The sequence below is a fragment of the Xenia sp. Carnegie-2017 genome, unplaced genomic scaffold (assembly GCF_021976095.1).
Source record: "Xenia sp. Carnegie-2017 unplaced genomic scaffold, XeniaSp_v1 HiC_scaffold_21, whole genome shotgun sequence".
Classification (NCBI taxonomy): domain Eukaryota; kingdom Metazoa; phylum Cnidaria; class Anthozoa; order Malacalcyonacea; family Xeniidae; genus Xenia; species Xenia sp. Carnegie-2017.
The window spans coordinates 1,540,276-1,568,137 of record NW_025813484.1 but is presented as its reverse complement, the minus strand read 5'-3'; the positions used below and the strand labels follow the sequence as shown (position 1 = coordinate 1,568,137).

The window sequence follows — 27,862 nt, the reverse complement described above, 5'->3', positions numbered from 1 at the left end:
CATTTATCGAGTGTTCGGGATATGACTAAATTTGTCTGAATTCTAAAGCACCAAATCCAATGTCATACGAAATATCTTTTTTAGTGTAGCCTGTCCGTTGATAAATTTCACATTGTTCCTTCTTGTTTCTGATTTAAAGACGTTCGTTGAGCGCTTCTCCGCTTCCGTTCTTTACAAATAAATAAATACGAATAACCTTGACCACACGGCCACGGCACAGCATTTCTCATACAGGTCTCGATAGAATTGTACACATTGGTTGTACATGAAAAGCATAAAATATGTTGATTGTATGTTCCCATTTCAGCACAGCTTTGATTTGGTCGTCTCAGGATAAATATTTCAACTTTTCAAGTAATAACGCCAAGATTTTTGAGTTGTACACTGCTACCCTTATTTAGTGTAGCAAGTTTATCTTGCTGCCAACATGGCGGAAGTGGCGCATGCGCATTAAAATTTAGGACCGCATTTTTCGCGAAGTGGCCCTTCTGTATGTATCTATTCTGTGGCGGAGGTATAATCTTTTAACAATGTCGGTCAATGATCTTTCTTTAGTTAAGGATTGGATATACATACTATGCATTCCAATTCAAACTATTTTGGCCATAATTACTTTGGTGTTTGTTGGGTTTTGGTGGGAAAAAAGTAAAATACGCAAACAAGAAAGGGAAAAGGAAATCCTGCGAGAAGAAGACAGGCAGCGAGCTGATGCAGAAAAGATCGCGGCAGTTTTGAGTAACCGTTTCTTCGATGTGGAAAGCAAGTTCCATAAGTTGAAAAAAAGTCTTGACATATTGCGTATGCGTGAAAGGACGATAGTTAATGATTTGAAAGAATTTCATGTTTTGGTATACATGTGTCGCAAAGAAAATTGGGGAAAATTTCATCATGAATGTATTGGAGTGGCTACAGAATCACCAGAGGACCCCAGGGATGACCTAATTTCAGATGTTAAAGAAATAATGAAGTTCATCTTAGACCTGCGAATTAAGTTATATTCTACTTTGAAAAATCAAGCATGCCCAGATGATATCAAGAGTGAATTTTCAAACAAAATCAATGAAATGGGGGACTACGTGTACAATTTTGTGCCAAAACATCAACAAGATATTATTGAAAAAGTGAAAAACTATTTCGACCCTGCTGTCCCAAAGCATGAAAACCTTGATGAAAACCCTGGCCTTCAAAACCAATCACAATCTCTTTTGTCAAGATGCTGTAGAATACAACAGACAAGTGGAGATGAAACAAAGAGACTAGCCAATGACACAATTATTGAAATGCAACTTACCACAGGTGAATCAAGCCATTCACCCCCTGCAAATCAACCACCAAAGATTTGTCCTGACAATGCTGCAATAGAAAATGCAATCCCGTACCTTAAATATTTCAAATACCCAAAATATGGACAAGAGATGACACTGGAATTTACTGACAGTCATTCCGACATTTTGAATCCCACTCGTCTAATTGAAGAGGGGTTGATAAAAGAAAGTGATGAGGTGTTACGTGAAATTAATAAGCTTTGGAAAGTTATCGGAGATGAACCACCAGGTGGAGGATTGTTGCATTCCATAAGAATGATAAATTATAAGCTTTGTACCGACAAGACTATTCTAAATCATCAGGATTTTCTTGAAAAATATGAACGTCCAGTTGCCAATTTCCGCATGTTCATTGAAGATATAATTGATAATGATATGCCAACCTCTGAAAATGCGAAGCTTTGTAAGAATATGTTAAGGAATGTGGGTAGTATTAGCATTGAGCTTCTCAAAAGGCAGGACTTATCCCTGCTTAACAAAAGTAAAACGGTAGACGTGTTAAAAATTATAAAGTTGAAACTTCAAAAACTAAAATCTGAAGGTCATAGTTAAACAAATGATAGACCAGCAGTAACACGATTATATAATTAAGTAGTTGTAACTTTGCATGAAAAAAATGAGAATTACCTGCAACATGGACGTAGGAAGATTGATAATTTTTTTTTGGGGGGGGGAGGAGGGGGGATCAGTTGTACTCATGCGTGTTACAGTGTTTCGAAAACAATGGATTTCAAAGTAACTTAATATGACGTACAATGCATTTAAACATGTTAACCCTCTCTCTTATCGCTCATCTCACGTCCATGATTTGCTGACTAAGCAACTGTTTGTGGTTTAAAGTATGGAATAAAAATTTCTTTGTTTTGTTCTTTTGTGTTTTATTCTTTTGTGTTTTATTCTTTTATTAATAGCATATGAAGTTAAAGCAATCTCAATAATAAGCATCTCTTTTCTTATCAGGTTTGTTGAAATGAGAAACATTTGGAGATAAATGTTGCACAAACTACCATACATTAGTGTATAGCATTCCAATGATAAAATTATTTAAAATTTTGATTTTGAAATATTGTTCTTTATAACAACGCTTTAGTTAGGTGCATACGTACACTTGCATGTAAAATGCATATACCAAATGATTACCTTCAGAAATATTTTTGACTGTTGGTGTGTGTGACTTAAGCTATATCATTTCTTGACAGTTTTAAAATGACTTCAGAAATACTCTTAGCTTCAGCAATATTTTGACTGCAGGTGTGTGAATTCAGAATTTTCTTTGACAGCTGGTGCGTGACTTATTTTGGACTACAGCTGTATGACTTCCAACACCACCTTTGACTGTTGGTGCTTGATATAGGCATGCAATTACTGATGTTTGACTTCAAAATCATCATTGACTGCTGGTGCGTGACTTAAGCAATATCTTTCTGTACGGTTGTAGACCACAATCTCTTGTATGCTGTGACGACCATCTCTTGTTTGTACTAACAGACATCTCCAGCATGTACTTACGTACACCTTTTGCATGTACAACAAACATCTGCTGCATATACTCACAAACGCCTCTGGTATGTACTAAAGAACACCTTTTTATGTAGTGATGACCAGCTCTTGTATGTACTGACCAACACCCTTCATCATGTTCAAAGTTCAAGGCGTAACTCGATTGACAGAAAATCAAAAATCCAAAGTTTTAACTTTACAGAGTGTCAAAATGGTGCAAACAATTCTTAAAGGCATAGAATTTTTATCAGCTAAAATACGGGCAATTCTAAAAAAGTCCATTTTCAAAGGCGTCATGCATTTCCAAGTGAAGACAGACAGGACATTCGATTTCAATCGAGTACTCCCATTTCTTAACTAGACAGCGTTTACACAAAGTTTAGAATTGCCATTTGAAAGATGAGGACTAATTTCACTAGAGTCGCCAAACTATAATCTAAAGCTATTCGACGCTATACAATACCCAATTTAACGTAACGCCCATACATTAAAGATGGTAAATTGGCATAAACCACAAGAAATCCCCACTTCTCACTTTGAAAGAGGTTTTGTGAGTGTTGTTCTTTACACATTTATCTTCACTTTACAGAGCATTTCGACTCACAGGTACTGGTAGAAGACTATATGATGGACCGTATTTCAACAACCTTCTCGCGAACATCACACCAAAGAAAATGAAAGATGGCTCACATATAGTGGGTTTTCCGATGAAAATTTAGCCAATATATGGAATGGATATCTAGAATGTACTGTGAGTAAGAATTTGGTCACGGCAAGGGAAACGCCCTTTTAATTATGACTTATGAGACGAACCGGTAATTTTAAATAAAAAATTTTCACGAAGTTTTCTAAACAATCAAACATATTTACAATCACCATTCAAATACTTTTCGTGCAATTAATGCACTTTGATTGCGTTTTTTATCGACAATAAAGTTTGAAAACTTTAAGCACCAACCTCTTTATGGTAGGTTACTTGGTTTTCTTTGCATTAAGGTGCCTTTAATGAGCCAAAAACCTACGGAAAGAAAATAATAGGGAGTTGTAGAAAATTATTTTACGATGCAACAGTTCTGTGATATATTTCAAATAACGTCCCGTGCGTCACGTTTTTCTAAGGTAAAAAATATTGGTGATGTACTTCTTACCTCGTGTCAAACAACATCAAACAAAGGTCGTGTACAGACGTATATCACACCAAACAACCGCAGTTCAAGATAAATTCATGCAAAAGAAACCACATCTTTGGCAAAGACAATTCTCAATGCATAAAATATCTTTTCACGTAATTTCTATCTTGTAAGATGCAAAGCAGACTGTCGATCAATGCAAAAGCCCTGGATTTCATGGTGCGGACAAATTGGCTGCTGTGTATCGGCTGTATCAAAATAGAATTGAAGGTGACATAGAAGTATCATAAACTCCGAGACAGAATCTCTGGAAGAGCTCGTCGTTGAATAAAAAGTAAATTTGAAAGTTTTTTTGTAACAACTGGTACATGCTCGTGCAACGTATGCACACTTTCTTCTTTATATATTTTTTCGGATATTTTTACTTAACTCTGCACCACTGCCAACACATCTTCTACCCTCTAAACCTTCTCTGTGAGACTATCTGTCTGAGTAAACCGTTGATGATAAAATAGAATATTCTATGACTCTTCTCATGATTAGAATTTTCTAGTATCACACCTTATTTGGCAAACTGTTTCATTTGATCTCACTATATAAGACTCATGACTAAATCTAAAATTTATCACGATTAAGAAATTTTTATTTCCTCATACACTTCATTCAACTAAACCTCTTACAAATGAACAAGCGTTTTCACGACTAATTCATATTTGAAGAAAACTTTGCCTGACAGCTTTTTCATACCTATTTCCATAGTTCTAGCGTCTGTGGCAATTATGGACCACTATTCATTGCTGAAACAGGCGACCATAAATGAGGAAGAAAATTTATCATAAAAAAGAGTGCACTACCAAAAGTTTAACTAAAAACCCGAAAAACACTGCTAAAGTGACAAAAACAATTTTCACAAAAACTGTCCAGTCAGAGCTTTCTCAAGAAGCACATTGTGCAGCATATTTAAACTTCCTCCCTGAATTATGGCTAATTTTAAACTAATTGCGCTTCTCCGGGATGAATTGCGTTCCTCAATGAAGCCATCGGAAGTGCTTGAGAATAATGCATTGACGTATGAGGATAGCCACAGGTACTGTACAGACAATTTTTGAATGAATTCTGGAACACCGGGAAGGCGAAAATCCTTTTGCACTTGAAAGATACCTAGATTACTTCATAAAAGATGCGTAATATTTTTAACGAAAGCAAGAACAATGTGGACTTCGGATGAGACTATGAGCACACTCAGGTGCAAGAAAAACGTTTACAGTGTACAACAGAGATATATTAAGAGCAGTCCTTACAGGACCTGCCAATTTCAAGACAGTTCACAACGTTAACTGCTGCATCAAAGCAAGTTTGCCTCACACATAATGCCAAATTACACAGATGGGCTTTTTAAAGCGACGCATAGGATTAAAGTCTTGCATTAAAAATTCGTAATATAGAAATGGAAATTAGTTTTGTTAATTATATGTACATAATTTATTTGGAGGTTTTGTCTCTCAAAAAAGTCATTTTGACTATGAAGATGACTACCGCTAAGGTTGTCGAAACGTCAGTCAACAACAACAAAAACAGTCCTTCTCAGGACTCTACCAACCTGGACGATCTAAATCTACAAACATGTAACGATACTTCCGGGTTCAAACCGTTTACTTTATTAAAAAAATTTTTCACTTGACACACATTGACTCTCCACAGAGCATTTTGATTCAAAAGGAAAGGTTGAAGACTACTTAATGGAAAAGGCTGGATCGATGATTTGGAACAGCATCCGCTTATCCGCTTACTTAAGCAATTTTCTCACAAACTGGAAGCCAAAGAAACAGGAAGATGGTACATATGAGCTGAGCATACCCATGGAAGGCAAGCCAATGTATGGAATAGACGTAAACGATTGTGGAGAATGTGTCGCAAGTAAGAATATACCAAGTGCATTCTAGTCTGTGGTCAAATGAAGTTCTTGCACTTTTCTTTAGTTACCAACTCATCAGGCGCCCTGTGTCAATAAACTCGTGTTTTTGTTTAATCAAGGCGTATTCAACCACCCAGAAACCTACGGCAAGAAAATTATTGGAATTACTACGGACTACCTCACCGTCCAGCAATATTGTGATGCCTATAGCAAAGTATTCGCACCTCGTGTTTTTAAGGTAACTCAACCTTATTTATAGATGATTTTATGGGTATCGTCACTTGTTAGTCGTGAATCTTGAGACAAAGCAAGAGAAGCTAGGATAAGATTGTTCAGATATATTACGAAAATGGATAAATAAATATATAGACAAAAATGTACTGAATTTTGTGCTGCGTTTGTAAGATGTTTAAATGAAAACCAAGACAAAATATCGGAAGAATGCAATGAAAAAAGGAAATGGAATTGGGGGGGTGTGAAATAAAATACACTAAATAGAAAGAGACAGGTGCAAATAATTTGCTGTGGCGAAGGCTGAAAGAAAAATCGAAAAGAGAAGATAGAAGTTGGATTGAGAGAGATCGTTAATTATTTCTCCATAATCTTCAATCTTGATATCAACAGTTTCAAAATTGATGCTTTATCTTTAGAGGTCGAAATGTCCCTCAAATTAATCTTTTTTTATCTCAGGATGCAAAAGCAAAGACCGACAAGATCAGGACTATGGATTTCCTGGTGCAGAGGAAATGGCAGCCATGTTTAAGCTGTATCAGAAAGGAATCGAGCGTGATATAAAACTCACGAAAACTTTGAATCCCAAGGCAAAAACGTGGGAGAAATTTGTAGTTGAACATAAAGCAAACCTGGAAACATTATTATAAGAATTTTACTGAAAATTAAAATTTGAAAGTGTACGGCTCATTTCATTTTGAATAGATTTTTTTAATGCATTTTGTGTGAAACGTTGTTTAAGTAGAGCAGTTTGAGCATAGACCATTTCATTAGAAGATTATAGACATAGTCATTACTCATCGTAACTCAGGGGGAACTCGTACTGCGAAACAATAGCAAAGTTTAATGTTTTTATTGAAACAACGACACATTACCAACTAGATAATCACCGCTTGAAAATAATCATTTAAAATGTTTTGTTCATGCAATAATGACGATGACTAGTTTGCTAAACATTTTTAGCGTCATTGTTTCAATTCGTGCAAGGTTTCTTGATGTCAGCCTGCATCTCTTGTGCAAAGTTTTGTTCGTGTTTGAGCAAGTAAGGTTTAGGTTGCTCTATTCATGTTTCGTAATACAGTGACGTAATTCCTGTGGTTTATGTTTAGGGTAGGGCTCTACATAAGCATTGGACACGAGAGTATCGATGTTGAGCAATATGTAGTGTTTATGACTTCAGTGACTATTAAGATCAGCGGAGGTATAATCTTTTAACAATGGCGGTCAATGATCTTTCTTTAGTTAAGGATTGGATATACATACTATGCACTTTAATTCAAACTATTTTGGCCATATTTAGTGTGATGTTTGTTGGGTTTTGGTTGGACAATAGAAGAAGGAACGATGAATAGAGAAGGGACGATGATAACTTACGCAAACAAGAAATAGATAAGGAAACCCAGGCTGGAAAGTATGTCTTGCGCAACCTAGATCTAGCTTGCGCAATTTCGGGAGAAATGCGCGTCCTGACGCGCAGATTTTAAAAAATTTTTTGTTCGCCGCGCATTTGTGAAATTTGCCGCGCAGCGCGAGAAATTATTGCGCAATATCAGCACATGTGCGCTGCAGCGCTGTTGTTTCCGTTGAAAAAAATTGTTGCCTGTTGAATGTCAATCTTACAAGCTGTTTTGACAGGCAAGTTCCGTTAATTGGTTGGTAAGCCAATAAGCGTTTGATGACTAGAAATATGACATCTGAGCAGATCAACTACACATTCTTTGCTTTCGTTTTCGAGCTTTCTCTTTTTAAGTGACTTCAAGGCAAACCATATCGATTCTTCGGTGTATTCTACGGTGATACGTGATATTTATTTAATTAAACCAACTTGGGGTGTTCAAATTTGTAAGGTGAGTACACGTAATGGTTTAGTAAAATCAAAAGTACTGATACAAAATTACAAATGATAAAAATTCTGAAAGCATTAACGCTTCTAACACTAAACGCCCGGGAAACAAGTTATTATTTAACAGTTATGTTTTTTGTGTAACCTAAAAGTAGTGGTACGAAAGGATTTCTTGTATTACAAACTACAAAGCATGTTTTAATACATTTAAGACAAATAAAATTCACAATCCTTACATAAAACATATTGATAAATGAAGCAATTTATAATTAAAACCGGTTTGCTAACGAACTAACAGGGCTTAGCTCGCTATTGTTTGGTGATAAAGCGAGATTTTTGACAAACTTTTTATCTAATTGTTTATTTATTTTACTAGATGGCTGAGATTCAAGCAGTTAAATCAGGTAAATTCACGCGTTACAATAGCCGAAAATTTTCCTAACAACAATATACACAATATATATCAGCCATTGGTTGATTGCAGGAGCTGATTCGGTGATTCCTCGACAATATTCACTTCTCACTAAGAGTACCAAACCAACATTTGTGTGTTGCTAAAACTAGTGCTGCTTGCCTTTGATACCAAAAACGTTCATTACATTATCTTAACTTATGTTTTCATTGTTGTTGCCTAATTACTAGTTTGCGTTTCATGCAAGAAGAAATGGAAGCCATTTTGCAAAGTTTGCAAAAACGTGCCACGCAATTCCGCCTTGCTCAACATCAGCAGGTGATGATGAAGGTTTTGGTGCCCAGGTCTTGTGTAGTGGCTGTGCAAAACTGAGACAGCAGCAGTGGCTAAAAATAAGCAGCAAACACTGTCTAAGGAAGGTAACAGAACAATTATCTAGTGTTAGAATGTTAGTCGTGTGTAAGAGTGATCGTGTTTGCGTCACAAAGAAAAGTGGCATGACATTGTCAGTGGGTTTTAAAAACAATAGTAAACAACCAAGATTGGCTATCGACACATTTGTAACCATAAAATTGTGTGTTATAGAGTTTCAGTTTGCCAACATGTTTAAAAGACATAGCAAGCAGCAGAAAACAGGACCAGAAGCAAAGCGAGCAAAGAGTGGACACGAGAAAACCCCAATAGGCTTTTGCTTACTTTGTTTTAGGCAAGGCAAACGCAAATTTTGGCTTGCCATAGGGAACAAGTCCTCTCTAGCAAACCATTTAAAACTCACAGCGACAAGGGCGAAAAGACCTTAGCAAATGACGCTATTAGAGAAGATTCCCTCTTGCTAAATCTGCGCTACAGGCGTACAAAATGCTTAAATCGGCTAGGTAAATGAAAATCAAGTTCCCAATTCCCAAATTGAGAACTGCACTTACATTGTGTATGTTTTCTATGTTAATTGTATTTTCAGTACAAGCCAAGTGCAACAAAAGTGTGGTGGCGACGGAATGGGAGAACGGATAGAAATTATGGAAGTCGATGAAAGGTAGCTAAATTGCTCATTCCCTGCGTGAACCATAAAATAACCGAATATCACAAACTGCATACATGTTATATAATACATTTCTTTTACATATACAGTGATAGCTTTTTAAAATTATGAATATTAAATTGTTTCAGAGAGCTTGGTAAGGATACGGCTGGACATGCAACTGACGAACTTTCGTGCAAAATCGTTTCTGGTGTCAGTGAATCTGAAAGTTGGGAGGAAACCGATGAAAAGATGAGAGGTTTGTTAGTGAAATACGGCATTTTTCTTGCATTATAGTATCAGATTTTACGACATTTTGTCACGATATTTTGTGAAATTTATGCCATAGTGGTTGAAAGTGTTGACTTTTAGTTCAAGGCTTCCAATAATTCACTTGTTCGGATAAGTAATTTCTACATTACAAATTTCTTAAGTCGTTTAATATTAACGATGAAATCATTAAGTATTTCAACGTCTTCTGTTGAATTTCTTAGTACATATACTTTTCACACAGTTTGCAAGAAAATTTTAATGTTGGCTTTTTAACACTTTCATTGTTACAGCGAAGAGATTGTGAGAGTTAATGCAGTAAGTAAGACGAGTAAGGCTGCCTCAAAACCCAGCCGTCTTAGCTATCAAAGCTCGCTTGGAATTTTTCTTCCTTCAATTTTATCAAGTGAGCAAGGCGACCTGCCATTTGATGTGGACGAACTTGCGAAAAAAATTGCTACTAAGGTGGCACAAAAGTTGAGTGGTAACCCTAAATCAGCCCAATCAACAAGTTCAAAAACTACATACAATCCCACATTGAGTACCGCACTTCGATTTTTGTCATTCTCGAAAATTGTTTCCAGACATGATCAAAGCAGCATGTGCTTACTTGACATGAGAGCAGCCAATTTTCTTTCTACCCCTCTTCCAAACACAGGAATGCCCCCACATTTTTATGTTACAGCTGATAAATCTACCAATCATCGCATCACTAATCAGGTTACTATCGTTTGTCCAGTTGTAAATGGTAGTCGCCGAGGCATTGTCCTTGACGCAAGGGAGGTTTACAGTAACTCTGATGCAACTGGTGGTACAGGTGATGCTCTAGCTGCATCCATTTTTAAAGATCTTGACGTGCATGTTGGTATTAAGGATAATCGGCTACTGCAAGTGCAAGGGCGAGTGATGGATGGACAATACGTCAACGAGCCGTTCATTGCAGGCATGAACGAGCCTGTATTTGAACTTTTGCATGATGATCTGTCCTGCAAAGAAAGATTCTGGTGGCCTGTCCAATGGGACCCTGCCCATTGGTTAGATAAAGTATTTAGTCAGCTCAAGGACTCGCCTTTCGTTGATCGTTTGCTGAGAAGGATTGCACTTTATCATCAACTTTTAGTCGTGGTAAAATGCACAGCGTAGCGCGTCATACTGCTAAGGACTTGAATCTTCCGTTTCGAGTAACCAACGCATTTGCACATCAGCGGTTTTTGAGCTCCAGCTATCTATCTTTAAAGAATCTTGCAGATAGTTTGGAAGTGTACATCGAGACTTTCAAGGACCACGACAATAGAGAAGAGATGGGTTACAAGTTATGTGGTCAAGACTTTGTCCATGATTTGCTTGGTGTACTCGATTTGTTGTGGCCCTTGGTCGTCCTGATGCTGCAAGCGCAGGCTGAGTGGTATCCTGGTTGGAAGTTGTGCTCTCATGTTCCTTTGGTAAAACGACAGATGCAACGTTACATCGAGGAAGTATCTAAAATTGATCCTGATGACTTTGTTTGCCCAAGATTAAGCCAGCGAGTTCATGAAATTCGAGATTACCGCTTTGGGCAAAGTGAGTTGGAAACTGGTTGGTTTGTCGTTAGAGAAGGCGACGGTAAAGTGCCAGTGGATTGGGTAGCAAGAGAAATGCAGGACAGTGTTCATGATCTAGAGAAGCTGGCTGCGGATGTCATTAGTCAGATTGATGTTCGCTACACCAATAGCTTTTCCGACCTCAACAGAATGCTATCAAAGTGTTTTGACTTTGGACGACTTTTTCGTGGTTTATGCGGTTTTCGTTCGGAAGAAAAAAGTCCAGTAAACAACAGGGAGTTTTCTGAACTTGGAGCTAATGAGTTTAGACGATGTGTAAACTTTTCTCAGATGCCACATGTTTCTGAAAAGAATTTTGAGCTTTGTAGCGAGCTATCATCCACAGTGTTTTGGCGTCTAAAGAAAACACTCATTGCCGTTGTTTGGGGTGATATGCTACACACTCACTCCCTAATTTTTCAAGAAGATCTCTCTATGACGAAGGAATTTTTCCTTGCAGGATGTGGTTTTCGAGGAAGGAGTCTTTGTGACTAGGTTCCAAGAAGGTACACCAAGGCAGTTCACCCTTTCTGAGGTCTTCGAAGTGACGCTCAACAATGGTAAAATGATTGACGTTCTTTTAAAGAAGAGGCCGTTATTGAATCTTTATATAACGATTCCTCATTTTATTCAGCTGTCGGCCAAGAGTTTTGTCTCGTCTTTGACATATTTTATGCGAAATGCGGAACTGAGGCTGTTGCCGAATCTTTTTACCGGGTGGTGGATAAGCAAGAAATGGATGGTGGGCAAAGCATAAAAGTGCTAATGAATCGTGCTAAAGTTGATTGGAGTTTACCATCTGTACTTCAATGCGACGCAGCACTGAACGAAATGGCAAAACTTTACATCAATGGGGACAAGGAACGTGGTTTGTCCAGACATATGATTCCTGTTTTAGAGACCGACGAGCATGGCAAAACACGAAGGAGAGATGTCCAAGGTTTTGCAACGCATCATAACATCACGCCCTAAGCTACCTTTCCTCTTGTAACCTTAGTCAAGCGTCAACCAGTATGCTTCGTGCAGTTATAATCAAAAAGTTTTCAATCCAAATCTGGCAGCAGATCGTAATTGTTTATCAATTGAAAAGCTCCCTTGCTTACCATCTGCCTGCTGATTATAAACAATTATTAACTGAAAACCTTTTCTGTCCACAATCTGGCTGCTGATTATAAACAAAGATTAACTGAAAAATCTTTTTTGTCCACCACCTGGCTGCTGATTATAAACAAAGATTAACTGAAAAACCTTTTTTGTCCACCACCTGGCTACAGATTATGAACAAAGATTAACTGAAAACCTTTTTGTCCACCACCTGGCTACTGATTATAAACAATAATTAACTGAAAACCTTTTTCGTCTAACACCTGGCTGCTGATGATAAACAATTATTAACTGAAAACCTTTTTGTCCACCATCTGCCTGCTGATTATAAACAATTAATTGAAAACCTTTTTGTCCACCATCTGGCTGCAGATTATAAATATTTATCAACTGAAAACCTCCCTTGCTTACCATCTACCTGCTGATTATAAACAATTATTAACTGAAAATCCTTTTTTGTCCACCATCTGGCTGCAGAATATAAATATTTATCAACTGAAAACCTCCCCTGCTTACCATCTGCCTTCTGATTATAAACAATTAGTAACTGAAAATCTTTTTTGTCCACCATCTGCCTGATGATTATAAACAATTATTAACTGAAAAACCTTCTACTCCACAATCTGGCTGCTGATTATAAACAATTATTAACTGAAAACCTTTTTTGTCACCATCTGCCTGCTGATTATAAACAATTATTAACTGAAAAACCTTCTACTCTACCATCTGGCTGCTGATTATAAGAAATTAGTAACTGAAAAACCTTTTTTGTCCACCATCTGCCTGTTGATTATAAACAGTTATTAACTGAAAAACCTTCTACTCCACAATCTGGCTGCTGATTATAAACAATTATTAACTGAAAACCTTTTTGTCCACCATCTGCCGGCTGATTATAAACTATTATTAACTGAAAAACCTTCTACTCCACAATCTGGCTGCTGATTATACAAAAGATGGTTCCTGATTGATTTGTTTTTTTTGACGACGTATTTGACGACGTCAGTAAATCAAATTTATTTGGTGCCTACCTTTTATCGTATCATACGCTGTGATGAAACGATGAAACAGATGAATGATAAACATACGTGGTACGTTGGTCGTTCGACTCGTTACATAATACCTAAGGTAACGTGTACGCTGTGATGAAACGATGAAACAGATGAATGATAAACATACGTGGTACGTTGGTCGTTCGACTCGTTACATAATACCTAAGGTAACGTGTACGCTGTGATGAAACGATGAAACAGATGAATGATAAACATACGTGGTACGTTGGTCGTTCGACTCGTTACATAATACCTAAGGTAACGTGTACGCTGTGATGAAACGATGAAACAGATGAATGATAAACATACGTGGTACGTTGGTCGTTCGACTCGTTACATAATACCTAAGGTAACGTGTACGCTGTGATGAAACGATGAAACAGATGAATGATAAACATACGTGGTACGTTGGTCGTTCGACTCGTTACATAATACCTAAGGTAAAGTGGCATTTTTTTGTGATTACACATGACACATCCTCACGTTGTAAAAGGAGAGTTGCAAGCTCCAACTTAAGGTAAGCTACAGCTATACACATGTATCATCTTTTATGTTATGTTTCATAATTATTTGCAATTGCAAACTATCAAAAATGGAATGTGATACGGAAAAAATAAAACTGGCATCTCGCGAATATTTTATGGCTTCGCAGCGCAAAGTCGAAAATCCGCCGCGCAAAATTGAAAATCCGCCGCGCAAAATTTCTAAAAAAAATTGATCTAGCTTGCGCAGTTTGCACACTTTCCAGTCTGGAAGGAAACCCAACGAGAAGAAGACAGGAAGCGAGCCGATGCAGAAAAGATCGTGGCCTTTTTATGTAAACATTTCTACAAAGTGGAAGACACGTTCCATAGGTTGAAAAAAAGTCTTGACATATTGCGTAACAGCACGATAGTTAAGTTGACAGAATTTGATGAGTTGACAGAATTTGATGAGTTGACAGAATTTGATGTTTTGATATACATGTATCGCAAAGAAAATTGGAGAAAATTTCATCGTAAACCTATTGGAGAGGCTCCAGAATCAAACTCTAGGGATGACCTACTTTCAGATGTTGAAGAAATAATAAAGTTTATCTTAGACTTGCGAATGAACTTATTTTATATCATGAAAGATCAAGTATGCCCACGTGATATCAAGAAGGAATTTTCATGCAAAATCAATGAAATGGGTGAATCCGTGTACCATTTTGTGCCAGAACATCAACAAGATGTTATTGAAAGAGTGCTAAAATATTTTGACTTTGCTCAGACTTTCCCAGAGTATGAACACCCAAAGGAACAGCATGAAAGCCTTGATGAAAACCCTGGTCTTCAAAACCAGTCACAATCTCTTTTGTCAAGACGCAGTAGAAAACAGCAGACAAGTGAAGATGAAACAAAGAGAGCAGCCAATGACATAGCTATTGACGTGCTATCTACCACAAGTGCATCAAGCTATTCACCCACTGCAAATCAACCACCAAAGATTTGGCGTGGCAATGCTGCAATAGAAAATGCAATCCCGTACCTTAAATATTTCGCATACCCAAAGTATGGAGAGAAGATGACATGGAGAGAAGATGACATGATGATGAAATTTGCTGAAATTAATGATGACATTTTGAATCTCATGAAAGAAATTGAAAAGGGAGTGATAAAAGAAAATGATGAGCAGTTATTAGATGAAATTAAGAAGCTTTGGGAAGTTAATGGATATGAAGCACCAGGTGGAGGATTGTTGCATTCCATGAGAATGGTAATTTATAAGATTGATCAAAATCAAAATCATGATTTTTTTAATAGATGTAAAGGTTCATTGGACGATTTCTGCAAATTCATTAGAGTTGGTAAGAATACTTCTGCAAATGTGGAGGAGTGTAAGAAAATGTTAAGCAGTGTGATTAGAGAGGCTAAGAATATCAAAAAGCAGTTCTCATTCCTGCTTGAAGAAAGGGATAAGGTAGACAGTTTGAAAAAAATAATGGGGCAAATACAAGTTTTGGATAAAATGGAGCATATAGTTAAAGAAATGATAGAGTATCAGATGGAATTCACAGTTTTTGGTGCAACTGAGGCCCTAGGTGGTTCCGTAGTAAAGGCCTTACGTCGTTGAGGGAAATTCAAGGTTCGAGGAGTCACTCCATCATTAGAAAACGAAAATTCTAAATCACTAGCTTTGCTGCAAGGTGTAGATAAGGTGCAGGCGAGTTTAGACGATACAGACTCCCTTCATAAAGCAATATCTGGTTCTTACGGAGTGTTTCTCGTCACCAACTTTTGGGAATACATGGACAGCGCAAAAGAAATACGACAGGGTAAAAGTGCTGTAGATGTTTGTTTGCATGAAGGTGTCAAACATTTGATCTACAGCGGTTTGGAAAGCGCAGAGAAAAAGTATGGATTTGTAGTGGGTAAGCAATACTGCATACTGATTTTCTTTTCATCAAACTAATACGAATAGAAGCAATTTAGGCTCTTGTTATTGTCAAGAAATATGTATTAGAGCGTGCGTGAGTACTCAAGCTGTTCCACTGTCAAATTATGCATGATATTGATGATAATACCTCAGCCTCCACAAATATTTTTTCCACAACACTAACTTTTCTTCCATTATTTAATGACCAGAAAATGGATTACTTCTCCACATTGAATTACAAATATTGTCGATCAGGCAATATTCGTTTTCGAGCGTCTTTAAATTCAACATAATTAATTGCTTTGCAAATGTGACAATAACAAAATGGAAGTCGGATAAAAGAGGTGTCGAATGGCAAAGAAAATTGTATACTCCCCCCCCCTTCCTTCCCAGCGTCAGCGCCAGCTGGCAAGAGGTGATAGCAATGAACTGAGTAAAACTTTGTTTTCAGACAAATAGTTCCATACTTAGACATGAAACAAATGTTGAATCTTTAATTTGTTCACTAAAATATAAGGGTTCCTCTGACGTGACAGCACGTTAATAAAAGTTTTTCATGTTTCTAAATGTATATCGTCCAGGTTGGTATAGTCCTGAGAAGGACTGTTTTTGTTGTTGTTGACTGACGTTTCGACAGTCTTAGCGGTAGTCAGAGTCAGAGTCATTTTGAGGACTATACCAACCTGGACGATCTACATTTACAATCATGTAACGATACTCCAGGGTTCAAACCATTTACTTTATTACAAAAATTTTTCACTTGACACACATTGACTCTCCACAGAGCATTTTGATTCAAAAGGAAAGGTTGAAGACTACTTCATAAAAAGGCTGGATCGATGATTTGGAACAGCATCCGCTTATCCGCTTACTTAAACAATTTTCTCACAAACTGGAAGCCAAAGAAACAGGAAGATGGTACATATGAGCTGAGCATACCCATGGAAGGCAAGCCAATGTATGGAATAGACGTAAACGATTGTGGAGAATGTGTCGCAAGTAAGAATATACCAAATGCATGCTAGTCTTTAGTCAAATGAAGTTCTTGAACTTTAGTTACCAACTCATCAGGCGCCCTGTGTCAATAAACTCGTGTTTTTGTTTAATCAAGGCGTATTCAACCACTCAGAAACCTACGGCAAGAAAATTATTGGAATTGCTACGGACTACCTCACCGTCCAACAATATTGTGATGCCTATAGCAAATTATTCGCACCTCGTGTTTTTAAGGTAACTTAACCTTATTTATAGATGATTTTATGGGTATCGACACTTGTTAGTCGAGAATCTTGAGACAAAGCAGGAGAAGCTAGGATAAGATTGTTCAGACATATTACGAAAATGGATAAATAAATATATAGACAAAAATGTACTGAATTTTGAGCTGCGTTAGTAAGACGTCTAAATGAAAACCTACGACAAATTATCGGAAGAATGCAATGAAAAAAGGAAATGGAATGGGAGGGGGAGGTAACAAAATACACTAAATAGAAAGAGACGGGTGCAAATGATTTGCTGTGGCGAAGGCTGAAAGAAAAATCGGAAAGAGAAGATAGAGGTTGGATTGAAAGAGATCATTAATTATTTCTCCATAATCTTCAATTTCGATTTCAACAGTTTCAATATTGATGCTTTATCTTTAGAGGTCGAAATGTCCCTCAACTTAATCTTTTTTTATCTCAGGATGCAAAAGCAAAGACCGACAAAGATCAGGACTATGGATTTCCTGGTGCAGAGGAAATGGCAGCCATGTTTAAGCTGTATCAGAAAGGAATCGAGCGTGATATAGAACACACGAAAACTTTGAATCCCAAGGCAAAAACGTGGGAGAAATTTGTAGTTGAACATAAAGCAAACCTGGAAACATTATTATAAGAATTTTACTGAAAATTAGAATTTGAAAGTGTACGGCTAATTTCATTTTGAATAGATTTTTTTAATGCATTTTGTGTGAAACGTTTAAGTAGAGCAGTTTGAGCATAGACCATTTCATTAGAAGATTATAGACATAGTCATTACTCATCGTAACTCAGGGGGAACTCGTACTGCGAAACAATAGCAAAGTTTAATGTTTTTATTAAAACAACGACACATTACCAACTAGATAATCACCGCTTGAAAATAATCATTTAAAATGTTTTGTTCATGCAATAATGACGATGACTAGTTTGCTAAACATTTTCAGCGTCATTGTTTCAATTCGTGCAAGGTTTCTTGATGTCAGCCTGCATCTCTTGTGCAAAGTTTTGTTCGTGTTTGAGCAAGTAAGGTTTAGGTTGCTCTATTCATGTTTCGTAATACAGTGACGTAATTCCTGTGGTTTATGTTTAGGGTAGGGCTCTACACAAGCATTGGACACGATGGTATCGATGTTGACCAATATGTAGTGTTTATCACTTCAGTGACTATAAAGATCAGCGGAGGCACAGAATAGATACATACAGAAGGCCACTCTCGTCGGAACCTTTGAAGATTTTGTTGTCAACTTTTAGCCCGCAATCAGGCATCGCCGCCATGTTGGCAGCAAGATAACTCCAGCAAGCTCGTCATAGAAAATATAGTAATGAGAAACAGTTCGGCGCGTCCTCGATAATTATATGGCTATTCCATTTTTGTTTTGTGTATGCCATCACAAGTAATGTCAAAGAAGGTAATTTTGACAACTTAGGTCGAATCGCATCGTTAGAATACACGTTTTAGAGTCAAAATTTGTTATTGTGGTCTGATGCTTTTGCCAACTTGCCAACATTCAATCATGGTTATGCTTGTATTGCGAGTTAGAATGAAAAGGATTATCAACTTTGTCTATGGAATTTTCCTTGTAGTAAGTTTGTAGAATGTTACAAATGCTTGACTTTAATGTACTTCCGCGATCTTTTATTAGAAGAGGAAAACTCGCGATTTGCAAATTTGATGCCGTAATGAATTCGCATTCTTAAAAAAAGTTTGACCAAATATTGCAGTGTAAATTGTGAACATGTACGGAATGGCACTGGTATCATGTTAAGACTCTTCAAGATGCTCTTTCCAACATTCAGATTTTTGGTTGTGACTGAGAAGCAATCCACGAAGGTGTCTTCAAGTTGCATAATGTAATTTAAATAGCACGATGAATGAGCAGTCAGCCCACCAAAGTTGAGTTCTTTATATGCCTTGAAATAGCAAAGCAAATTACCATTATTGTTGATGTTATTTGAAGTCAAAACGTTCTTACATTGGAGACAGCTGTGGATTTTGAAAGCTTTGCTTAGCAAATATCCTGAAACATAGGCAACAGCATTTTAGAGCAATAAATTGTTGCCAATATTTTGTTCTCGGTAGTCATTTTCACCAATCAACAGTGAGTTACTTGGAGCTTTTGCATGGGTAAGTGGCATACTAAATGGTTTGGGCTTTTTTTTTGAAAATTGTGTTAGCAGAGTGTCCATATCTTTAGAACAGTTTCCTTTGGAAGAGGTCAAAAGTGAACTAAAAAAAACCTTTCGAAAAGCTCTGATAAATTGTATTGGCGTAGGATTGTCAGAATTACCTCCTTGCTGGCGTATTGTTCCAAAAAAAATTCTCTAGAGCATCTGTGTTTAATCTTCTGGTAAGCAAGAATGCAAAATTATGTGAGGCATGAAGATAGGTCCAGAGACAGATAATGGCCTTTATAGATATAAGCCATCCCTTCAGTGATTTGATTCTGCCTGTGATGTTTTTACCATCTTTTACCACTTTGATTCCCTGATAAAGGACATTGCTTTGAGAAAAGCAATGTGATTATTGCTGTTGCTTATTGCACTTCTTTGTTCTTTTGCTGATTTCAGTGTGGAACTATTGACGCAATCGAAAAGCGAATCAAATTTGAAAAGCAACTCAGCTGTACTCAAGGCTGGTGGTGGTTGTGCTCCAATTGATGAATATGTGCAAATCGATGTAGCAGCGGTGTGGCTGAATATTTGTGCAGCATATTTAACTTGAAAATTAATCTGAAAATTAATGCAGCGACAGCGATGTAACGAACATAACAATATATATATATATTAATAGAAGCAAGAGGACAATTTTATTTCCTTACAACGGAATCAATACTTTAAATTATCTAAAACATGACAAATATAAGGAACATATAGTTAAGAGCATCTGGAAGTTAGCTACAATCATACAATATAAGAATTTTCCCAACACAATATGGCATTGGCATTAAATACAATTGCACAAGTTTGCAATTTCTCAATGAACATTTATCGAGTGTTCGGGATATGACTAAATTTGTCTGAATTCTAAAGCACCAAATCCAATGTCATACGAAATATCTTTTTAGTGTAGCCTGTCCGTTGATAAATTTCACATTGTTCCTTCTTGTTTCTGATTTAAAGACGTTCGTTGAGCGCTTCTCCGCTTCCGTTCTTTACAAATAAATAAATACGAATAACCTTGACCACACGGCCACGGCACAGCATTTCTCATACAGGTCTCGATAGAATTGTACACATTGGTTGTACATGAAAAAGCATAAAAATATGTTGATTGTATGTTCCCATTTCAGCACAGCTTTGATTTGGTCGTCTCAGGATAAATATTTCAACTTTTCAAGTAATAACGCCAAGATTTTTGAGTTGTACACTGCTACCCTTATTTAGTGTAGCAAGTTTATCTTGCTGCCAACATGGCGGAAGTGGCGCATGCGCATTAAAATTTAGGACCGTATTTTTCGCGAAGTGGCCCTTCTGTATGTATCTATTCTGTGGCGGAGGTATAATCTTTTAACAATGGCGGTCAATGATCTTTCTTTAGTTAAGGATTGGATATACATACTATGCATTCCAATTCAAACTATTTTGGCCATAATTACTTTGGTGTTTGTTCGGTTTTGGTGGGAAAAAAGTAAAATACGCAAACAAGAAAGGGAAAAGGAAATGCTGCGAGAAGAAGACAGGCAGCGAGCTGATGCAGAAAAGATCGCGGAAAATTTGGGTGACCGTTTCTTCGATGTGGAAAGCAAGTTCCATAAGTTGAAAAAAAGTCTTGACATATTGCGTATGCGTGAAAGGACGATAGTTAATGATTTGAAAGAATTTCATGTTTTGGTATACATGTGTCGCAAAGAAAATTGGGGAAAATTTCATCATGAATCTATTGGAGAGGCTACAGAATCAGACCCCAGGGATGACCTACTTTCAGATGTTAAAGAAATAATAAAGTTCATCTTAGACCTGCGAATTAAATTATATTCTACTTTGAAAAATCAAGCATGCCCAGATGATATCAAGAGTGAATTTTCAAACAAAATCAATGAAATGGGGGACTACGTGTACAATTTTGTGCCAAAACATCAACAAGATATTATTGAAAAAGTGAAAAACTATTTCGACCCAGCTCAGACTGAAATAGGTATTGAAATGCAATCTACCACAGGTGAATCAAGCCATTCACCCACTGCAAATCAACCACCAAAGATTTGTCCTGACAATGCTGCAATAGAAAATGCAATCCCGTACCTTAAATATTTCAAATACCCAAAATATGGACAAGAGATGACACTGGAATTTACTAACAGTCATTCCGACATTTTGAATCCCACTCGTCTAATTGAAGAGGGGTTGATAAAAGAAAATGATGAGGTGTTACGTGAAATTAATAAGCTTTGGAAAGTTATCGGAGATGAACCACCAGGTGGAGGATTGTTGCATTCCATAAGAATGATAAATTATAAGCTTTGTACCGACAAGAATATTCTAAATCATCAGGATTTTCTTGAAAAATATGAACGTCCAGTTGCCAATTTCCGCATGTTCATTGAAGATATAATTGATAATGATATGCCAACCTCTGAAAATGCGAAGCTTTGTAAGAATATGTTAAGGGATGTGGGTAGTATTAGCATTGAGCTTCTCAAAAGGCAGTACTTATCCCTACGTAACAAAAGTAAAACGGTAGACGTGTTAGAAAATATAACGTTGGAACTTCAAAAACTAATATTTGAAATATCAGAAGGTCATAGTTAAACAAATGATAGACCAGCAGTAACACGATTATATAATTAATTAGTTGTAACTTTGCATGAAAAAAATGAGAATTACCTGCAACATGGACGTAGGAAGATTGATAATTTTTTTTTGGGGGGGGGAGGAGGGGGGATCAGTTGTACTCATGCGTGTTACAGTGTTTCGAAAACAATGGATTTCAAAGTAACTTAATATGACATACAATGCATTTAAACATGTTAACCCTCTCTCTTATCGCTCATCTCACGTCTATGATATGCTGACTAAGCAACTGTTTGTGATTTAAAGTATGGAATACAAATTTCTTCGTTTTATTTTTGTTTTGTGTGTATAGTAATAGCAAATAAAGTTAAAGCAATCTCAATAATAAACATCTCTTTTCTTATCAACTTGGTTAATATATCTTTGAAAATGAATTCTAACTTTACTGTTAGTGCAAAGTTTGCTTAAGAAAAATGCACACATGATAGAACTATATTGGTAAGCATCAATTAAATAGATTGACAGCCGGTTCAGCCTCATAATTATTGCAAATTCAGTTGTTTTAGAAACTTAGCTAGTAAATTTTACTCGGATAATACATAAAAACATTCAAGCATTCCAGGTTCCAAAGTCTACCAAGGTTTATTTATATTTGTCTGTTTTAGGCGTGTACCACTTTCCCAGCTTTGCACTTTCCCTAAACACAAATTTTACCACTGAAATCAAATAAGAAAATGGTCCATTGATCCTCAACTACATTCAAAAAACATTAGGAAGAAAATACAGATATACCTATATTTACATTTTTTAAGGACGGCGTTTCAATAAGTTTGGTAATCTTGTAAAATGGTGGAGCAATAGTTCCATTTCAAAATTCAAAAACAAAACAGAATGCCTCGTCAAACAGTACTCAAAATATAAATTCTTTGGAGAAAATGTACGTTCTGAATTCTGAAAGTATTTACTTACTATATATATATGGGTCCATCAAAATCTGTTCAAACTCCATAGAACGTTAATCGAAGGGGTGTTTATTCATATATTCAGTTGTACCCAACTGACTTCTTTTTAAAGCAATTAACTTAAGGAATTAAGCAATTCAATTTCAAAAGAAATCAGTCTGGCTCAAATGAATGTATGAATAACCTCTCTCCATGGTCTAGGGACGACCCTCCACTCAGCAAGCACCTCACAAAAACCCTCTCGATAAAAAATTAGTTGAACCTAAACTTCAACTATAACCTTCTCCCTTATAGACCTTTTTCATGTGAATCAAAGTGCTTAATCTTACTTCGCAATAAAATCTATGCTTTTACAGATAAAAGGAAAGCAAACGCTAGGTGAAAATATAGCTGACAATGGCGGGCTGAAGCAGGCGTTTCAGGTATTGCTATTATTAGTTTAATACAAAGCACATTCATCAGGCAATAGCAATAACCAAACTGCAACAGCATCTTCCCTTTCTGTTAGTAGCATCGCTTTTGTTTGTTCCACAAACGTTACAGAAATGAGAATTTTTGACGCTGACACAAAAAATAGCAAATCTTTAGACAAATAAACCATAAATTAGATTTGTCAGCCTCACGTGTCATTATGATCCTGACGATAATTTAGTCATTATTTTTGTTACATATGTAATAATAAATATGCACTTCGTTCACTTAAAATTCATCTTTTCCATTCAGGCTTATCAATTGCACAAAAACAAACTGCCAGTGCTACCAGGAATAAATGTAACCAACGATCAATTGTTTTTCATTGGATATGGACAGGTAAGAGCAAATAGCTTGGTTACATTGCCTTGTTGTCCGGTGTATTTAGAAAGCTACTTGTGCAAGAATTTTTTTGCCAGAACGTTTCCTTTTATCGGGAGTGACTAAATGGTAGCTTCTTGACTTTTGCAAATGTTCATATTTTCAGGCCATAACACGTTCCAACATCCACGAGTAATTTATTGATAGCTTCTATTTGTGACAACAGTTGCTAGAACTTTAAAACCATCACATTTTCCAACATCCACCAGTAATTTGTTGATAGCTTCTACTTGTGACAACAGTTGCTAGAACTTTAAAACCATCACATTTTCCAACATCCACGAGTAAATTATCGTTAGCTTCTATTCCTGACTATAGTTCCTAGAACTTTAAAACCATCACATTTTCCAACATCCATGAGTGCTTTAATGGTAGCTGCTATAGGTGACTTTTCGTACAGTAGAAGGAGCTTTCATACATTAACAATTTCCAACACCCACGGGTGATTTAATGGTAGCTTCTAAACTTTTTATTTGTCACTCTTGCAACAGTTGTTAAAACTTTAATATCAGGAACTGTCCAGAATGCAACAATCATTGATGAATTCAAATTTACAAATTTTTTGCTGACTTTTCGCCAGGTCTGGTGCGGAAAATTTCGACGACAAACAGCAATACTCCAAGTTGAAAACGGCGTTCATACCCCAGGCAAATACAGGTATCATGCAATAACGATAAACCACTTTGTTCTTGAGATTAAATTTGAGCTGGGTTTATTCGTCTTTACAACTGAATAGACATAAACAAATAAACTGCATTTCAAATAATAGCCCCTTTCCAACTTTGCTTCACTGAGAACACCAACATGAAAACGATACTGACAATGAAAGTATCGTTAAACCTACAGTTTTCATTGACTGCCAAAAATTCAGTTTTTATCTTTTGGCTTAAACATTTGAAAAATGCACTGTTTCAAAGACCTTACTCTAAGGCTTATTACATTTTCAATTCATGTTTGCATCAATATCCAATCTTTCCATTTAATCCAGAGTTATAGGTACGTTATCAAATTCCCACTACTTTGCCAAAGCGTTCAATTGTCCTGAAGGAAGTAAAATGAATCCAAAAAACAAATGCGCTGTCTGGTAGGAAGGAAAAGATTTCACAGAAAAGACTGTTCGCCTACGCCATGCCAATATTAAAGAGCTAGTAGCTACTATAGATTACACTGCATGTATTTGGCAATACCACATATTATACCACACGCGCAAATTTACAGTAAATTTCTGTAACAATTTTCTGCACTGAATAGAAAGAAAAGAGGACACAACAAATGCGGTTTTTTAAGTTTGACTGGTAGGAGTATGAAACTAAATACATGAAGTGCCAAAAGCAATATTTCTTTAATATTTGAGCCTTTTGAATTTTAAAAAGAAAACGCTTTCTTTTCACTTTTTGCTAGTAGAAAATCCAAAATCTTAGAAGCGTAATTCCAATTTTGAAGCATTGTTTAAACATAGTATAACAACATTCCAGAGTCAAACGGAAACAGCCGTATTATGTACAATAAAATATGACTAAAGTCACTATGTGGATTTGATAAATCTAACAATATTATTTGATGTAGTGCAACAGAAAATATGACCGTTCCTTGTATTGTATATATATGATTCACGCCTTAGAGCAAATGATGTAATTTAAAATTTTATTATAACTTAAGTAAAAACATGTATATCAAGAGTTTCTCTTAGTTTTTGTTATTTGGAAAAACACGTGATTCAGCAGAAATACTACACAAAAATGTGTAAAACTAATTGTGCACGTGAAATGCCTCGCACAATGTAGCAGAACTACGTATGGGTAACTACTACGGTATGCGTAAAACTGTTGCTTAACAATGAACCACTTCACAAGATCTCGGTCATTACCGCTCATTTCATTACTAAAGAAGCTTCCTTAAGCACATACAAACACCGCTGATTTTTTACCTTAAGGATCAATGTTTTACAGCCCTAAATCTAATCGCTCCACATGCAATTGTTTCCACTCGTTGACAAGCCAATTTTTTCACTTTTACAGAGAGGTCATCCATAAACTCAACATAAAATTCTTTTCCATACAAATGAAAATACGCTTACCATGCATAAATCAAGGTTCCTTTACCAAGGATGCTACATTTCACCACACTGAGATATGACCACTGGTAGTTTGGGTCTGTTGTTTGGTCCAACTGGTACATTCTAAATAAAAGAAACATTAAAATTGTACTAATAATTGTGACATTACGGGTGAAATAAAAAATGACGAATTTCGGGACGTCGTATCTTTTTCAAATCTTTGATCGCGCTTGAATTTTCATCTAAGATGAAACCAATCACTTTGAATGCAAATATGTGGATAGCCAATTCAATTTATAAATATATTTTCGTGATACAGACAAACGAGATAAACGTAAAAACCAACCTCAATTTTTCTCATTACAAGCAGCCCATCAACGATTTTTCCTTAATGTGCAAAAATCATTTAAATAATGTAACATTACAGCACAATGTATAGACAAATAGATACCTTCAAAAAACTTACCAAAAACAACATGTTTGCCATCCAAAAAATCACATTTTGCACAGGTTATAAAAAACTGTTAACAAACAAAAGATTAATGGAAAAGTGTACAATGTCATTTCTGATATCAATATAGGAAAGTAAATCTGAATGAATCAATATTTTGAATGACTATACAGCAAATTGAAATGATTGAAATAAATTTGCAGAAACAGTTGGTCTATGCTGAAAGCCTAAAATAGTTCTATTTGCATACCTGACAGCCATTAGTGTGAGGTCCGCTATTAGCCTGCAAATAGTTATAAAAAAATCACATGTCTATACCATCAATTCAATAAGACATCACATGCATATTTACATATAATTCTTAAAACATAGTTGCAATCCAAATATTTAAACAATACATAGTACATATATACATCAAATATCATAAAGATTGCTCCAGGTACACACCATTGAGAGTAAACCAGCCTTTTCATGTTTTACTTTGAAGTTCTCATCAGAAAATGCAACACCACCATAAATACTAGACACTCCAGTACCATCACCCTGGAATTGAATAGGCAGAATAAAGCAGGCCGGTTGTAATAAATTTCACATTTTTTCACAGGAATTTCATTAAAGTGATTGAGCAATTATGAAATTTTTCATTTAAAAATCTGCCTATGAACTATTTAAACCCGTTACATTTTCCTGAAATTTACAAATCTTACCAACAATAAATCAACTCACTTTAATAAAATCTCCACCTTGCACCATGAAGTCCTTGATGACCCTGAACATACACATAATTTCATTTAGTAGCACAATAAGCACAAAATATATTCAATTAAAAAGATTAGTTGCAATAGAAAGTGACAAAAAATGGCAACCATGCAATTTTACCAAGAATATACATGTCAATTTTTAATGATGTCAAAACAGGAGAGGCTTAGTTGGTTCACTAGTAATACACACAATTTTTAGTCAAATCCTAGCACAATACAATAGATATAACACGATACAACATAAAAATATGTAAAAGTGAATTAAGATATCAATGCAAGAGATTACAAGTACATATATACCTGTGAAATGTGGCATTTTTAAAACCAATAGGAGCACCATCTTTTCTAAAATATCACAATTCACCATCATTAATATAAAATGCAGTCTCGAGAAATTTATTTATATAAATTAACACAAAATACTCAAAATATTGTAGCTTGTCATGGTGACTCACTTGTATTCTCCGGTGCAAAATTGCCTGAAAAAAACATAATGAAAATACTCAATAGTTTTCCACATTAAGAAAAAATAAAACTAGGGTCCGGGGCATTCACCCAAAACCTTTTTTCGACTTTTTCACCTGAAATTTTCGGCAGTCTTTGGCACAACATCGGCAAACAGCTCCATTTTCATTCTTCCAACATCCTAAATGAAAAAAAATTAAAAAAAAATTCTCGATGTTTTAGCTATGCCACAACATTTTTAAAGAAAAAATGAACGTTCATTACAAATAAAAAGTTATTCAAACCTGTCCCCCAATAGATATATCAAAAAACACGACTGGGTTGACGGCAGCCATTTTGAAACTGTTGCCGCGCGCCCACTCTTTACTTCATGTAAGATTTTACCTCATAAGAATTTTACCATCGAGACCATGAGCTAGACGAAGTGACGTTTGTAGTAAACAATCCAATTTTTGTCTCAAAACAAACCAAATCGACATGCATTTTACAGCGTGAATTGCTTTGGCCTCTGGCCTTAGCCCTCGTAAAGGTAGTTTTTCACTACGAACCTCCCAACAACCAGCAGG

General features: G+C 36.1%; 3 protein-coding genes and 2 long non-coding RNA genes across 11 annotated transcripts; 4 read left to right on the top strand and 1 right to left on the bottom strand.

Moving 5' to 3' along the window:
* The first annotated feature begins 5,694 nt into the window (after nucleotides 1–5,694).
* Nucleotides 5,695–6,998, top strand: LOC124444497. Its single transcript, XM_046995123.1, has 3 exons — nucleotides 5,695–5,872; nucleotides 5,990–6,108; nucleotides 6,561–6,998. Exons 1-3 carry the CDS (start codon nucleotides 5,695–5,697, stop codon nucleotides 6,663–6,665), a joined length of 402 nt encoding a protein of 133 aa, XP_046851079.1. The 3' UTR covers nucleotides 6,666–6,998.
* Nucleotides 6,999–9,185: 2,187 nt separating this feature from the next.
* Nucleotides 9,186–9,618, top strand: LOC124444130. Its single transcript, XR_006947846.1, has 3 exons — nucleotides 9,186–9,231; nucleotides 9,315–9,389; nucleotides 9,524–9,618. It is a non-coding gene; the product is annotated as an uncharacterized LOC124444130 (long non-coding RNA).
* An 8,686-nt stretch (nucleotides 9,619–18,304) lies between these two features.
* Nucleotides 18,305–21,837, top strand: LOC124444908. 2 transcript variants are annotated; one of them, XM_046995596.1, is made up of 3 exons: nucleotides 18,305–19,143; nucleotides 19,219–19,366; nucleotides 19,587–21,837. In XM_046995596.1, the coding sequence occupies exon 3, from the start codon at nucleotides 20,532–20,534 to the stop codon at nucleotides 21,765–21,767; it is 1,236 nt and encodes a 411-aa protein (XP_046851552.1). In that variant the 5' UTR covers nucleotides 18,305–19,143; nucleotides 19,219–19,366; nucleotides 19,587–20,531; the 3' UTR covers nucleotides 21,768–21,837. The 2 variants fall into 2 exon arrangements, with proteins under 2 accessions (XP_046851552.1, XP_046851551.1); XM_046995595.1 differs by having other exon boundaries at nucleotides 19,214–19,366.
* A 225-nt stretch (nucleotides 21,838–22,062) lies between these two features.
* Nucleotides 22,063–27,660, bottom strand: LOC124444910 (peptidyl-prolyl cis-trans isomerase H-like). 6 transcript variants are annotated; one of them, XM_046995598.1, is made up of 11 exons: nucleotides 27,581–27,660; nucleotides 27,413–27,477; nucleotides 27,287–27,310; nucleotides 27,132–27,176; nucleotides 26,797–26,839; nucleotides 26,518–26,613; nucleotides 26,321–26,353; nucleotides 26,086–26,140; nucleotides 25,966–26,006; nucleotides 25,641–25,742; nucleotides 22,063–22,446 (listed from the first exon to the last, which is right to left on the bottom strand). In XM_046995598.1, exons 1-10 carry the CDS (start codon nucleotides 27,629–27,631, stop codon nucleotides 25,674–25,676), a joined length of 522 nt encoding a protein of 173 aa, XP_046851554.1. In that variant the 5' UTR covers nucleotides 27,632–27,660; the 3' UTR covers nucleotides 22,063–22,446; nucleotides 25,641–25,673. The 6 variants fall into 6 exon arrangements, with proteins under 6 accessions (XP_046851554.1, XP_046851558.1, XP_046851556.1 ...); XM_046995600.1 differs by lacking the exon at nucleotides 22,063–22,446 and adding an exon at nucleotides 23,205–24,291; XM_046995601.1 differs by lacking the exon at nucleotides 22,063–22,446 and adding an exon at nucleotides 24,303–24,604.
* LOC124444911 lies at nucleotides 22,484–25,242 on the top strand. The gene is made up of 5 exons (XR_006948051.1): nucleotides 22,484–22,686; nucleotides 23,068–23,133; nucleotides 23,435–23,521; nucleotides 24,144–24,220; nucleotides 24,552–25,242. It is a non-coding gene; the product is annotated as an uncharacterized LOC124444911 (long non-coding RNA).
* Nucleotides 27,661–27,862: the final 202 nt, after the last annotated feature.

Coding starts and splice junctions, on each gene's coding strand:
- LOC124444497 (XM_046995123.1), top strand. CDS start 5,695: ATGGAAAAGGCTGGATCGATGATTTGGAACAGCATCCGCTTATCCGCT. Junction 5,873..5,989: donor TTGTGGAGAATGTGTCGCAA/GTAAGAATATAC, acceptor TGTTTAATCAAG/GCGTATTCAACCACCCAGAA. Junction 6,109..6,560: donor TCGCACCTCGTGTTTTTAAG/GTAACTCAACCT, acceptor TTTTTATCTCAG/GATGCAAAAGCAAAGACCGA.
- LOC124444908 (XM_046995596.1), top strand. CDS start 20,532: ATGGCGGTCAATGATCTTTCTTTAGTTAAGGATTGGATATACATACTA.
- LOC124444910 (XM_046995598.1), bottom strand. CDS start 27,631: ATGGCTGCCGTCAACCCAGTCGTGTTTTTTGATATATCTATTGGGGGA. Junction 27,311..27,412: donor AAGACTGCCGAAAATTTCAG/GTGAAAAAGTCG, acceptor TGTTTTTTTCAG/GCAATTTTGCACCGGAGAAT. Junction 26,840..27,131: donor AAAAATGCCACATTTCACAG/GTATATATGTAC, acceptor GTGTATGTTCAG/GGTCATCAAGGACTTCATGG.